Source organism: Chiloscyllium plagiosum, chromosome 1, assembly GCF_004010195.1.
Source record: "Chiloscyllium plagiosum isolate BGI_BamShark_2017 chromosome 1, ASM401019v2, whole genome shotgun sequence".
In the NCBI taxonomy this organism is placed as follows: Eukaryota; Metazoa; Chordata; class Chondrichthyes; order Orectolobiformes; family Hemiscylliidae; genus Chiloscyllium; species Chiloscyllium plagiosum.
In genome coordinates this window covers 154332164-154345901 of record NC_057710.1, presented here as the reverse complement: position 1 = coordinate 154345901, position 13738 = coordinate 154332164, and the positions used below count along the sequence as shown (strand labels likewise).

At 39.0% G+C, this 13738-nt stretch overlaps 1 protein-coding gene across 9 annotated transcripts in view; it reads left to right on the top strand.

Annotated features, from left to right (window-relative positions):
- The window catches only part of fbxw7 (F-box and WD repeat domain containing 7), a 165005-nt gene extending 152835 nt beyond the window's left edge, over positions 1–12170 (top strand). For all 9 annotated transcript variants that reach the window (XM_043699792.1, XM_043699787.1, XM_043699807.1 and 6 more), the window contains exon 11: positions 11630–12170. In XM_043699792.1, coding sequence (XP_043555727.1) covers positions 11630–11898 — 269 coding nt within the window. In that variant the 3' untranslated portion in view covers positions 11899–12170. The remainder of the gene's footprint in view (positions 1–11629) is intronic.
- The last annotated feature ends 1568 nt before the right edge of the window (positions 12171–13738 follow it).

The window sequence follows — 13738 nt, the reverse complement described above, 5'->3', positions numbered from 1 at the left end:
ATGGGTTTCTGGTTAGAATGCCCATGCCTCGAAGAATTCTCATGCATGTCTTTGTTTCAACTGTTCTAGGATGTGTGAGGAGACATTGGTCAGATGACCAAAGGCTTAGTCAGAGGTAAAGGTTTTAAACAGTATCTTAAAGTAGGAAAGCAAAGTATGGAGCTGAAGATCTGTCAAGCGGGTGAGAAGGTTATAATAAGCTAGAGGTAACAAGGCCAGGAGTGAGATTGTCAGCAGCAGGTCATAACAAACAGGTGCAGGAGTTAGCCACTCCGGCCTATCACCCTCACCTTGACCTCCTTCCACCTATCGCATTTCCAACGCCCCTCCCCCAAGTCCCTCCTCCCTACCTTTTATCTTAGCCTGCTGGACACACTTTCCTCATTCCTGAAGAAGGGCTCATGCCCGAAATGTCGATTCTCCTGCTCCTTGGATGCTGCCTGACTTGTGATTTTCCAACAATACATTTTCAGCTCTGATCTCCAGCATCTGCAGTCCTCACTTTCTCCTCGAAGATTCATGTGCAAGGACTCCTGCAATGCAATATTCAGTGTTTTTTTGTTCCATTTATTATAATATTGTGTGTTTGTTTTTCTCACCAAATGCAGACAACCTCACATTTTCCCATTTGAGACTCCATCTGTGAAAACTTTGCCCATTATCTTAGCCTATCTATATTTCTTTGCAAAATCACTTTCGTACTTCACAACTGACCTTCCTACCCATCTTTATGTCATCAGCAAGTTTGGCTACAATACAGTTAGTCCCTTCACACAAGATCATAAGTGGTTGAGGCACCAGCACTGATCCCTGTGGCACTCCACTAGCTACAGTCTGTCAGCCTGAAAATAACTTATTTCACCACATCCTATTCATTAGCCAATTCTCCATCCATGCTAATGTATCACCCCCAACACTACAAGCTCATTCTTTTGTGAAGTGACCTTTTATGTGACATGTAATCTAATGTTTGTGCATCTCAAAGAATTTTAATAAATGTGTCAAGGGTGATTTCTGTTTCACAGCACTTTTCACTCTGGTTGTGTTTTGAATTAAATGTCTTGCTACTAGATTCTAGCATTTTTGCAATGGCAAGTGTTTAAATTAATTAGCCTATAATTTTCTGCTTTTTGACCCCCCCTCCTTCCTTAAATAGAGATGTGGAAAACTGTGAATATAACAATGTACTTAGACATCCTCAGATGATCTGAGGCAGGGTGAAGTGGGGTGATCTTACATAAATGGAAATAAGCAGTCTTAGTGATGACATGACTGAGTTCAGAAGTACATCTTGCAGTCAATTATGAAACCAAGGCTGCAGCACACTATAGCCAGGGAGTGGCATGGAAGCAGTAATTAGAGAAAAGAGTCTGGACAGAGGACTGAAAAATAATGGCTTCAGTGTATTCAATTTTTTTACCCAAAGTCAGATCAAATTGCAGTTTATGGAAGCTTTGTTTTCACAAATGTGGTACCACATTTGCTCTTCCAAATGTGACTACAATTTAAAAGTATTTATTGGCTGCTTTCATGTACCCTCTGGTTATGAAAGATTAAGGAATATTCCCAGAAAGTAAACTAACAAAATCATGGATTACCCTGTATCCTTTCGTAAACTAAGATAGTGGACATGAAAAAAATCTGTAAGAGCTGTTCCTTTTTGAGCTATTTTCAGTGTTAGAGCTGATTTCCTTGAATTCTAAGAGCAGTAATTACTGTTTTATAAGCTATTGCATTGTTTTGAAACTTTGAATAAAAATCAAAATGAAGGCAGTGACCACATGGGAAGTGATTCAAGTGCACAAAGAAACCCACACTGCTGTCTGACCCAGCAGTAACCTGCACAGCCGCTGTCTTTACTGTCTGTTTTCAAGTATCTCTGGACAACCAAGTTCATTCTTAAAAAAAACAAACCATGAAATTCACAGCTGACCTTGGAGAAACGCAGCTAAGTGGTTTGTTAAAGTGTAATCTTAACTATGTTTTTTGTAAATTTACAGCTGTGAGTAGTATGGGGTCTTTTAGGTTGTATGTTGTTATTGAGATCTGTCTCTTGATTAAACTTTAAAAATATAAAAACATAGGTTCTAAGCTAGCTTGGAGCAGTATTTTCAGAGCAGTAAGACTGCTGTTTTCTGGACCTGTAGGTTGTTAAGGTGCAAAGATGGCCCTTAGTAGAATGATGTGCTCTTCTTGTTACTGACGATTGTATCTGCAGGCAGTGTCTTTGTTTGCAAATCCTAGCAAATTGCATGGATTGGTTGGAGCAGCAGCTAGGGGCAATGAAGAATTTGCAAGAGTTAAGGGATGTGATGGATGGCAATTGAAGGAGGGGAGACAAACTGAAGATACAATCAGGTAGATGGGTGAACTCCAGAAAAGCTAGGAGAGGGAGGCAGGAGTCACTGGAGACTCCTGCATTATTCATATCTCGCACAAATAGGCTGTTTTGGAAAATGTAGGGGCTGATGGGCTCTCAGGGGAATGTAGCACTGACAGCCAGATTTCTGGTACTAAGACTGGCTCTAATGTAATGAAGGGTACACTAGTTCCAAATGATCGATTGTGATAAAGGACTAACTAGTCAGAGGCACAAATAGATGATTCCGCTGCCGACAGCGAGACATCAGAATGGTGCGTTGACTCCCTGGAGCCAGGATCAAGGATATCTTGGAGAGGGTGCAGAGTATTCTCAAAGGGGAGAGGGACCAGCAGGAGATAGTTGTACACATTGGAACAAACCACATAGGAGGAGAAAAGGGTGAGATTCTGAGGAGAGAATATAGGCAGTTAGGCAGGAATTTAAATGGTAGGACCTCAGGGGGTAGTAATATGAGAGAAAGTGAAGACTACAGATGCTGGAGATCAGAGTCAAAAAGTGTGGCACTGGAAAAGCACAGCCAGTCAAGCAGCATCCGAGAAGCAGGAGAGTTGACATTTTGGGCATAAGCCCTTCATCAGGAATGTCTACATTTGGTAGTAATAAGGTAGTAATATGTGGATTACTCCGTGCCACAAGCTAGTGAGAGTAGGAATAGAAGGATAGAGCAGATGAATCGTGGCTGAGGAAATGGTGTGGGGGAGAAGGATTCACATTTTTAGATAATGGAATGTCTTTTGGGGTAGAGGTGACCTGCATAAGAAGGACAGATTGCAGTTGAATTAAAAGGGGATTAATATACTGGCAGGGAGATTTGCAAGAGCTGCTTAGGAAGATTTAAAGTAGTATTGGGGGCAGGGAGCAGCAGCAGGGAGATAGTGAAGAAAGAAATCACTTTGAAACTGGTACAGTTGGGAGAAGGAGTAGGTCAAACAGACAGGACAGGGAGGAACATAGTAGAGAGTGAGGTAGGACTGATAAATTAAACTGCATTTATTTCAGTGCAAGAGGCCTAACAGGGAAGGCAGGTGAACTTGGCATGTTTGGGAACTTGGGACAGGGATATCATAGCAATTTCAGAAATGTGGCTCAAAGATAATCAAGACGGCAACTTAATGTTTCAGTGTATAAATGCTATGGGAGGATCAAATGGGGGGCAAGAGAGGAGGGTGACAACTTGTTGGGCCAAATCACATTTTTCCACACTGTAAGGATTCTATATTCTGTGTTCTATCTCCGTTATCTATAAGAATAATAGGGTGTTTATGATACGAAAATGTAACTTTTTAAACAAAGATTGGAACTGCCATAGTGTTAAGGGCTTAAACGGAGAGACATTTAAGTATGTACAGGAAAACTTTCTGATTCAGTATGTGGATGCACCTACTAGAGAATGTGCAAATCTTGGCAGGGCAAGTGACTAAGGTGTCAGTGAGGGAGCACATTGGAGCCAGTGACCGAAATCCTACTAGTTTTAAAATAGTGATGGAAGAGGATAAACTGGGTGTAAAAGTTAAAGTTCTAAATTGGAGGAAGGCCAATTTTGATGGTATTAGACAAGACTTTCAAAGGGTGATTGGAGGTGGATATTCACAGGTAAAGGGATAGCTGTGAAAATGGGAGGCCTTCAATAATGAGATAACAAGAGTCCAGATATAGTATTTTCCTGTTAGGGTGAAGGGCAAGGCTAGTAGATGTAGGGAATGTTAGATGACTAGAGAAATTGAGGTTTTGGTTAGGAATAAGAAGGAAGCATATGTCAAATGCAGACAGCAGAAATTAATTGATTCCCTAGAAGAGTATAAAGGCAGTAGGGGTATACTTAAGACTGATGTCAGGAGAGCAAAAAGCTTTGGCAAACAGGAGAATCAAAGGGATTCTACAAATACATTAAGGAAAAAATGGTAACTAGGCGCCTATTGTGGAACTGCAGGAGGTGAGGAAGATACTAAATGAGTATTTAGCAGCAGTGTTTACTGTGGAGAAGGATGTGGAAGATAGAGAATGTGGGAAAATAAATAACAACATCTTGAAAAATATCCATACTACAGAGGTGGTGGTTCTGGAGGTCTTAAAATGCATAAAGGTGGATAAATTCCTGGGACCTGATCAGATGTACCCAAGAACTCTGTGGGAAGCTAGGGAAATGATTGTTGTGCCCCTTGCTGAGATATTTATGTCATCAATAGCCACAGGTGAGGTGCTGGAAGTTGCCACTATTTAAGAAAGGTGATAAGGAAAAGCCTGGGAGCTACACAGTGAGCCTGACATCGATGATGGGAAAATTGGTGGAGGGAGTCCTGAGGGACAGGATTTACATGTATTTGGAAAGGCAAGGACTGATTAGGGATAATCAACATGGCTTTGTGCATGGGATATCGTGTCTCATGAACTTGATATGAGTTTTTTGAAGAAGTAACACAGAAGATTGATGAAGTCAGAATGATGGACGTGACCTGTATGGACATCAGTAAAATGTTCAACAACGTTCCTCATAATAGACTGGTTAGCAAGGTTAGATGTCTCAAAATAGAGGGAGAAGTAGCTGTTTGGATACAGAACTAGCTTGAAAGTAGAAGACGGGGTGGTGGTGGAGGGTTGTTTTTCAGGCTAGAGGCCTGTGTCTGGTGGTGTGCTACAAGAATCAGTGCTGGGTTCATTTTTTTTTTGTCATTTTCTTTAAATGATGAGGAGGTGAACACAGGTATTGTTAGTAAGTTTCAGATGACACCAAAATTGGAGGTGTAGTGGATAGCGAAGAAGGTTACCTCAGATTACAACAGGATCTTGATCAGATGGGCCAATGGGGCGAGGAGTGGCAGATGGAGTTTAATTTAGATAAATGCGAGGTACTGCATTTTGGAAAGGCAAATCAGGGCAGGACTTTTACACTTAATGGTAAGGTCCTGGGGAGTGTTGCTGAACAAAGAGACCTTGGAGTGCTGGTTCATAGCTCCTTGAAAGTGAAGTCACAGGTAGATAGGATAGTGAAGAAGGCGTTTGGTATGCTTTCCTTTATTGGTCAGTGAGTATAGGAGTTAGGAGGTCATGCTGCGGCTGTACAGGACATTGGTTAGGCCATTTTTTATAATACGGCTTGCAATTCTGGTCTCCCTGTTATAGAAAGGAAGTTGTGAAACTTGAAAGGGTTCAGAAAAGATTTAGAAAGATGTTCCAGCATTGGGGGACTTGAGCTATAGGGAGAGGAAAAATAGACTGGGGCTATTCTCCCTGGAGTGTCGGGGGCTGAGAGGTTTATAAAATCATGAGGGGCATGGATAGGGTAAATAGACTAGATCTTTTCTCTGGGATGGGGGAGTCCAAAACTAGAGCGCATAGGTTTTGCGTGAGGGGGGAAGATTTAAAAGGGACCTAAGCAGTAACTTTTTCACACAGAGGGTGGTACGTGTATGGAATGAGCTGCCAGAGGAAGTGATGGAGGCTGGCACAATTACAACATTTAAAAGGTATCTAGATAGATCTATGAATTGGAAGGGTTTGATGGAACATGGGCCAAATGCTGGCAAATAAGATTATACTTATTTAGGATATCTGATCGACATGGACAAGTTGGACTGAAGGTTCTGTTTCTGTGCTGTGTATTTCTATGACTCTAGTTAGAAGTGTAATGTCAAATGCATAGACTGTAAACAGCACATATGACAGGCAATGAATCTGAATTCATACATATCACCTGTAATCATGTGTAAATGCATTTTTTTTTAAGTTTGAAGATTTAACTCAAAAGAGTCGAGAAACTAATTTGAGGAAGCCTGATACGCACATTGTAAGGTTGGAGGAGAGATAGAAGTATAGTATCACTTAATATCCATTTACTTGAACACTGTACAGTATTTACACCATCAAAGCATAAGTTGCTTTATTTAATGTAACCTTCAAATATATAGTGTACTTTAAGTTTTTGAATATAATCTTATTTGGCATTTTAATGTAACTTAATGCTAGACATGCAACCAATTGCAAATGTGGTTTTGTTAAATAGAAGGGAGAATCTTCCATGAGTTGTAAATATACTAAATATTTTCACAATGTCTGGGTGGGTACGTGGATTGAACATTGTTTTCCCCAGCCCTGCCTGGCATGGAGTTCCCAATTTTATCTTTGCTCTAATTCAATTGTGGAGTATTGTGTACCTGATCAAAAATCACCGATTGAGAGAATAATGAGCCACTGATACTAACAAGGTTCAATATTTACATCTGTATGAAAGATTTCATTAAAATAAACTCAAATAAGCCTTGAGCTTCATGTTTACACAACCTGTATTACCATATTGGGCTAATACAGTCAGCCCAAACTGTCAGCAGCTGGTTAGTATATCTTGAACTATGTAAGAAAGGTTCCCTTTAAAGTAAACTAACAAAAGCTCAGTTTGCAATTGGAAGTATTATGTCATTTGCATAGCCTGCAAATAGCACATAATGAGAGAGAATGAATCTGAATTCAAACATATCATCTGTAAACATGTCAAAGATATGCTGAGATTAGCACACTGTTCTTCACTTCTTCTTTAATGGTCATTTGTAGCAAATACATTATACTCTGTAAAGAGTGAATTGATTTGCACTGCTCCACTCTTAGTGTCACTTGATTTTCGTGGATGAACTGTATTTGAATATTATTTGTCCATTAAGCTCACCATAGAAAATTAACCTTAACAACATAGGTGCACCTTTTAAACAACATTTTAATTGGTTAATATTTTGCCCAGGATGTGAACAGTTGTAAGTGAATTGTTTTAGGTTATTTTAAGAATGTAAAATCTACACTTTTAGAGTCATAAAGTCATACAACACAAACAGATCTTCAGTCCAACTTGTCCACACCAACCAGACATCCAAATCTGACCTTGTCCCATTTGCCAGCATTTCACTCACATCCCTGTAAACCTTCCTATTCATATACCCACCCAGGTGCCTTTTGATTGTTGTAATTATACTTTCCTCTACCACTTCCTCTGGCAGTTCCATACATGGACCATCCTCTGCATGAAAACGTTACTGCTCAGGTCCTTTTCAAATCTTTCCCCCCTCACTTTAAACCAATGCCCTCTAAGTTTGGACTCCCCGCCCTAGGAAAAACACCTTGGCTAATCACTCTATCCATTCTGCTTATTTTACAAACTTCTATAAAGTCACCTGTCAGCCTCCATCCTCCTCAACTTTTTTTCTTCAGTACAATCTTTTTGATTTCCCATCTCTCTTTCAGTTTGAAATTGTGGTCATGAAGATGATTATTCAAGATTACAAAGGAATCTTGATCAATTGGGTCAATGGGCTAAGGAGTGGCAGATGGACTTTAATTTGGATACATTTTGATAAGGGTAGGGCTTATTCAGTTAATAGTAGGGTTCTGGGTAATGTTGTCGAACAGAGAGACCTACAGGGTTCAGGTACATAGTTCTTTGAAAGTTGCGTCATAGGTAGACGGGATGATTTAGAAGGCATTTAGCACACACCTGCATTGAGTATAGGAGTTGGGATATCATGTTGCGATTGTACAGCTGTTGATGAAGCCATGTTTGGAGTAATGTGTACAGTTCTGGTCACCCAGCTATAGGAAGGATATTATCAAATTGGAAAAGATTTATCAAGATGTTGCCAGGACTGGAGGGTTTGAGTTATAAGGATAGGCTGGGACTTTTTTTCACTGCAGGTAGGAGGTTGAGGGGTGATCTTTTAGAGATTTCTAAAATCATGAGGGGTATATTTAAGTGAATAGCAATGGTCATTTCCCTAAGGTGGGTAAGTCCAAAACTAGAGGGCATAGGTTTAAGGTGAGAGGAGAAAAAATTACAAAGGACCCGAGAGACAACTTTTTCACACAGAGGGCAGTTTAGTTTGGGAAACTTGATCAGCATGTACAAGTTGGGACGAATGGTCTGTTTCCATTTTGTATGACTGATGCCTTGTGAGTTCTTTTATTTCTCAATCTTTTATTATTATCGGTTAAGGAAACCTACTGTTTCTCCTGATATTCACAATAGTCCCAGAAGGCCTGTCACATCCATTGTACTGTTTTCAACACTTACCAACTATGTTGGTAAATTGCTGTAAAATATAAACCATTCAGGATCAGGTCAATGTGCGTTGCTCCATCAAAATCTGGACCATGCTTCTTTTAAACTAGCATATGATTAATTTTGTGATCTTGAAGGACAGTGCACAATCTGAAATGTTGTCTGTTACTGACTACAATATTTATCAATAATCACTAGCTTTTTTTTAGATAACTGAATGGAAATCCCCATTTTTTATTCCAAGTACATTAAATTGTCCTTTATCTGTTGGCAAATGTATACAATTTACCAACTTTCACAATCAAAAGGCATTGTTAACTTAAAATACTTTTGAATTTGTCAGTCTTAGAAATGAAGCATTTTGATACTAATCTGATTGGAAAGCATGTTATACCACTGTGTACTGTAACTGAGCACAATACCTGTCAGCAATTAAAACCAGCTTGGCTAGTTAATCAGCTGAAGGCAAAGAAACTCTGGAGGAAGGGAGCACTTGAAGTGAATCTCTCTTACTAGATTTAATAGACGCCCAAGAGACTTCTGTCAACTCATCAGATTTTTGGAATCATGGAAGTAGTTACAACACTTATTTGGCCTATTGTACCATACCGGCACATAAGATAGTCTCAGGTTCCTTGACGTCCTGCAAATGTTTCTCTGTCAGTTGCTTATCCATTTCTCTTTTGAAAGCATGGCTGAATTTACTTCCATTATCAGCTCTGTCAGTGTGTTCCAGATCTTAACCACTTGTTGTGTTTAAAAGAAAAGCATTTCATTGTCTCTGGTCCTTCTGTCAGCCCCCTTAAATAAATGTCCTTCCTCCAATGGGAGCAGTTTTTCTCTATCTACTTTGTCTAAATCCCTCATGGTTTTGATCAAAATTCCTCTCACCCTTCTCATCTGCAAAGAAATAATCTCCAGTTTTGCCAATCTGTTCAAGTCACTGCAGTCACTAATTTCTGTAACCATTCTTACAAATCTTCTTTGCACCTCCGGTATTCGGAATTGGACTTAAAGCTTTCTAGTTGAGGCCATTCTGTTATTTTATAAAGATTCATGATAATGTTTTTGCTTTGCACTCTTTGTAAATCCCTGAATCTTTAATTGAGAGTTTGACTATCGGTCTTTTCTTCCATCCTGGTTTGTAAGGATTGCTGCATAGCTTCCATTGGATTGGTCTGCGCTTATGGGTAAAACACTACAGAAGTTTGCCATTGATCATTGCCATCTGCAGTTTGATTGAGAAAACTGTCCCACTCTTGCTGCCTGTTGTCAGGCACAGGCAAAGTTTTATAGGCTGACAATTAACCAGCATGGTCACATTACACCTGCACCTTTCAATGCCAACAAGGCCTAGCATGGGAATTGAAGCTGACACTTCAGACACAGTTTCAGACATTACCACTTTGTCACAAGATCCTCTGGAAGGATTGATAATTTTACATGTAAGTATGATAATGAGTTTGTTTATGAAGGAGGAGCCGTCTCATTCAGTTCAATTGTTTGAAAATATGTGTAGGTTGCAAAGTATTTCAGTACCCTGATTTATTTTCTTAATTTCCAAAGAATGGATTTAGGAAAATAAATGATTTAGAAAAATGTAGAATTATTAGTAATGAGTAAAAACAAGGAAAATAGTGTTTTCCAACCTATTTAGCAGCATAAAATTTAGGGTGACATCATGCAACAACAAAATAATGAGCAACATAGTATATAATTATAAAAAATTTGCAAATTATAGATTATTATATAAAATCCTGCATAAATTGAAAAAGTCTATCTTAAAAGCATTTTGTAAAATTGCATCTACTGATCAGACCATTACTTATCTGAGTCACTGCAGCTTATTGACAATGGCCCAGAAACACAGCGAGCACAGTTTGTGTGTGCCAACATCAAACATGTTGGAAGCCTGCTCTTTCCATGGCACTTGGGTGACTTTTGGGCTCAGAAAAGCCCACAGTCTGTAGGAGGGGGATTGTGGTTGAGAGGAGAAAGTGAGGACTCAAGATGCTGGAGAGTATAAGTTGAAGAGCGTGGCGCTGGAAAAGCACAGCAGGTTAGGCAGCATCCGAGGAGCAGGAAAATTGACAATTCGGGCAGGAGCCCTTCATCAGGAATGTATTTGACATTATGCTTTTAGACTCCAAAATGGCCACAGGCAGGAGCCATGGCCTCACAAGAAAGGAGGTTCAAGAAGCAAGTAGAGCAAGACATGGCTTGGATCTCTGTGCCAGTGCAGTGTTACAGACTAGAAGGAGGAACAGCTCAGCCAAAGCTTCATGTCCCCTCTGTTCAAGAGTTAAATAACATCACAGATGGTTTCAGAGTCTTATCTTTTTGAGAACACTCACTGAATTCTTACGCAGTCATGAAAAAGTGAACACATTCTGGATGAGTGTTGATACATTCACTCTTTACCTGTAGCTTATTAAATAAAACTAATGCAGTTGTAACCATAAAAAACGTTACCATCCCCAGTAATTTCTCTCAACCCAGTATCTCAGAATTGTTAACACATGGAGAAAAGGCCATTTGGCCTTATTTAGTGTTCTGTCACCTCAATTGTGATTGTGACTCCTGGTTGTGGGGGTGGGGGGTGGGGAGCATCAGGTGTTACTAGATTTCCTTGGTTTCTGTGGCAAGTTCTGCAGTTTGGCAGAATGAAGTATCTTAGTTGCATGTAATAAGAGTAAAATAATTTGTGTCATATAATGCCTTTCATGATAACATGAAATCCCAAAACATTTTACGGACCAGGAAGAATTTTCTGCAGAGTAGCAATATTATTAAGTACCAAGCATGGCCAGATAGAACAGTCTAATTCTGCACAGCAATGTGATAAAGATGGTGATTCTTTCTGTGATCTTGAATGCAAGATAAATATTGGCCAGGGCACGTTACATTCCAAAGTCTGGCTCCCTCAGTGCTGCACTGCAGTGTTACTTTTTAGTATATGTGCTCAAGTCCTGGAGTAGAACTTACACCCACCACTTTGTGACTCAGAGATGAGAGTGCTACTGACTGAGCCACAGCTTAAACCCTTTGCACATAAAGAAGATGGAGGCACCAATTTGAAGTTTTTAATTCTTTTTCCTGTCAGTAATATATTAAAGTTATGTTTTTTACCTAGCTGGTGTTGTACAAGGATATGTAGAGTTTTGAGGAATGGCTTGTTGATTCACCCCATTTTTTGTTTTCTTCACTAGGGCCTAACAAACATCAGAGTGCTGTGACATGCCTCCAGTTCAACAAGAACTTTGTGATAACTAGCTCAGATGATGGGACTGTAAAACTTTGGGACCTGAAAACAGGGGAGTTCATTCGAAATTTGGTTACACTGGAAAGTGGAGGAAGTGGAGGTGTTGTCTGGAGAATCAGAGCATCGAATACAAAGCTTGTGTGTGCAGTTGGAAGCAGAAATGGGACTGAAGAAACAAAGTTGCTTGTATTGGACTTTGATGTGGACATGAAGTGAAGAAATGGAATAAGAATTTGCCTATTAGTTCAGTGTACATCACCCTGCCATTGGTGGGTACAGGATGTTGGTTCAGGGCAACAGGATGCATGATGAAGACACAAAGACCTATGGATCACCGGGAAAGGGAGTAAGGGAGGACATGTTATAACTGACAAAATTTGACTTGGTCAGATGCACATATTGTCTTGTTATATCTGCCTTCCCTTTTGACTCTGGGCAGTTTTTGTGTAGAAAGAATTGATACAAAGCAGAGTGCAATGATTATTTTTTTAAAGATTCTCAGCAGCAAGGCATAAAAAAAATTATTTGAAATGTTATGTTTTAAACAAGCTGCTTATCAGGCCAAGAGCTGGTTTTCTTAAAGACTTGGTTGTTTAAATGTCTCAGTTTTGTTTTTCCAGGTTTCAACATTTGGAACCTTACTGTGAATTTTGTACAATTTTTATATATATATATAAATATATATATATATATATATGCCTAATATTGCCAACAAACGGTCACAGTATTAACATATATTTCTCTATTTATTCACCACTGCTTCCAGATTCTTTTAATGAGGGTTTATATAGTTCTTTAGAGGCAAATTATCCTGAGTGATCTAAGTACTTAAAAGGACTCAAAGCTGGAAGAGTTCTTAAGGTTGTTAATTGAATGAGTCTTTGGACTTGTTAAAGGTGTCCCATCCCTGTACTGTAATCCCAGTGGCCAAATAACTTGCTGCTAAGTTGTCTTTTGTGACATTTCACATCCAGATACTAGTTCTAAACTTGATCTAGTATGGATGATTTTTGAGTTTTAAAAAGGCATTTGCCACTGAAACTTGAGCCAACTGTGCCTCTGAGAGGCTGAAAGAAGGAAGGAGACGCAGACTGTCATTGTGTGATTTGCTTGCAAGAAGGAAATTGAGAAGTGTTATGTGCTACATTGGATTTCTTTTTCCAAACAATGTTGAACACATTCCTTCAGATGGGAGCTCTTTCAGCCTGTATTGTGGAGAATTTCATTGTGAGGATTATAGTGGAACAGTCAAAAACACAATTAAGATTACTGACATAATGCAAAAGAACAAAAAGTTTAAGTGAAACGTGCATAAAATAAGAAGTGTCATTGCTGGTCAGTCCTTAGTGTAAACAGTATTGAAATATCCAATTGTTACAGTTATTGCTGTGAGCCACTGACGAAACAATACCAAATGTTTTGTACTGAATGCGGCACAGGCAAAAACAGTTAAATTGTTTGCCTAATTATTATTCAAGATCCACAACGCAACATGAACTGTGAAAGTGGTTTAACACTGTATACTAAACAATCTTGAGTTCGATACTTTGTTTTTCTTTTTATTTTCCTGTTAATTTATAGTCTGGTTTTTAAAACAAAACAGAAAAATCAGATTTCAGATTTTTTTTACTTTACAGTATGTAACTGCCTGACATGATGGAGAAACGTTAAAGGGATTGTGTCTATGGTTTGATTCACTTAGAATTTTTATTTTCTTATAACTTAAGTGCAATAAAATGTGCTTTTTCATTTGAAATTGTGTTTAGCTTTTGTGTTGTACTATTTGGTTTATATTGACTGCATATTCCTATCATTCAGTAGTATTTTGTACAATATGGACTGCTATCACTTATATTCCCACTACAAAAATTATAACAACTTAAAATCCTGAGTTCTCACAAGCACTCATTTTATCATTAAGCTTTTTTCTTTTCAATGCAATCGCTTAGAAGGCAAATGTGTCTGAGTGCAATGAGCTTTTTTAATGGGAAAATGCTCAGTTTTGATTTACTGAGTTTTGAATTGTTTCCTTCTTCGGAGGTGTGTAAATGAGAAG